The sequence below is a fragment of the Lepidothrix coronata genome, unplaced genomic scaffold (genome assembly GCF_001604755.1).
Source record: "Lepidothrix coronata isolate B3197 unplaced genomic scaffold, Lepidothrix_coronata-1.0 Scaffold686, whole genome shotgun sequence".
Classification (NCBI taxonomy): Eukaryota; Metazoa; Chordata; class Aves; order Passeriformes; family Pipridae; genus Lepidothrix; species Lepidothrix coronata.
Genome location: NW_016690866.1, coordinates 11,811 through 13,195, shown reverse-complemented (window position 1 = coordinate 13,195; position 1,385 = coordinate 11,811). Strand labels below are relative to the sequence as shown.

General features: G+C 50.6%; 1 protein-coding gene across 1 annotated transcript in view; it reads right to left on the bottom strand.

Moving 5' to 3' along the window:
- Positions 1-326: 326 nt before the first annotated feature.
- Positions 327-1,385, bottom strand: part of LOC108510346 (alpha-actinin-4-like) — a gene marked incomplete at its 5' end in the record, with an annotated part of 12,782 nt that continues 11,723 nt past the window's right edge. Inside the window, one exon of the mRNA XM_017840028.1 lies at positions 327-439. Coding sequence (XP_017695517.1) covers positions 327-439 — 113 coding nt within the window. The remainder of the gene's footprint in view (positions 440-1,385) is intronic.

Genomic DNA, 1,385 nt, shown 5'->3' with positions numbered 1-1,385 from the left:
CCCCAAACCCCTCCTAGTGCCCCCCCAGCCCCTCTCATTCCCCCCCAAGCCCCTTCCAGTGCCACCCGGTCCCTCCCACTCCCCTTCCAGTCCCTCCCAGTGCCGCCCAGTCCCTCCCAGTGCCCCCCGTACCGGTCGATGCCCCGCAGCAGTTTCCCCACGTTCGCTCTCATCTGCTCGAACAGCGCCATCTTGGCCGCCTCTCCCGGAAGTGACGTCACATCCACTTCCGCCCCGCCGCGGGACGGCTCGGGCTCCATGGCCCCACCCGCCGCGCTAGGCCACGCCCCCTAAAATTTGCATAGGACACGCCCTCTGTGTGCAGATCACGCCCCCTTGTTCTGACCACGCCCCTCCCAGTCCCGGACTGGGACAAACTGGGGCAAACTGGGGCGAACTGGGACGAACTGGGACGAACTGGGGCCGAGCCGCGGCCGCGCTGGGGGAAGAAAGTGTGGGGGAGTCGTGCTGGGAGGGACTGGGAGGGACGAGGATCGTGCTGGGAGGGACTGGGACAAACTGGGATTGTACTGGATAGTACTGGGATTGTACCAGAGCAGACTGGGACAAACTGGGATTGTACTGGATCGTACTGGGATTGTACCAGAATGGACTGGGACAAACTGGGATTGCACTGAATTGTACTGGGATTGTACCAGAATGGACTGGGACAAACTGGCGTTGTACTGGATGGTACTGGGATTGTACCAGAACAGACTGGGACAAACTGGGACCATACTGGATTGAAAAACGCCAGAAAAAAAGGGAGAAAAATGGAACAAGAAAAAAAAAAGGCAGAAAACCAGCAGGTGGGGTAAAAAACCTCCAAGATTCCAGGGATTTTTCCAGCAATATTTTAATTACAGGACAAAGAAGCCGCTACGTGAATATATATTTATATAATAAATCCGTAAAGTTATAAAGGAAATCGGAAATTTCTGCTTCCCGTTAAAATTTCCAGGATCAGGCGCTTTATTAGGTGGATTCTCCTTAATTTTCCTTGTTTTCCTCCTTAATTCTCCTCCTCTTTCATATTTTTTCTTTATTTCTCCACAGTTCTCCTCATTTTTCTCCTCTTTATTTATCATTATTTTCCCATTTTGTCCGTATTCCTCCAGATTCCTCCACGGTTTTCCTCATTTCCCTCTCAATTTTTCCACACTCCTCGACATTTTTTCCCCTCGTTTCTAATTTTCCGCATTTCTCCTCATTTTGCCTCATTTTTTCTCCGCGTTTTTCCTCACTTTGCCTCGCGTTTTTCCCGATTTTTCTCCTAATTTCTCCGCATTCCTCCTCATTTTCTCCTCATTTCTCCCCTGTATCCCGCTGCTTTCCCCTTGTTTTCTATTTTTTGTGGGGTTTTTTGTGGTTTTTTGTGGTTTTTT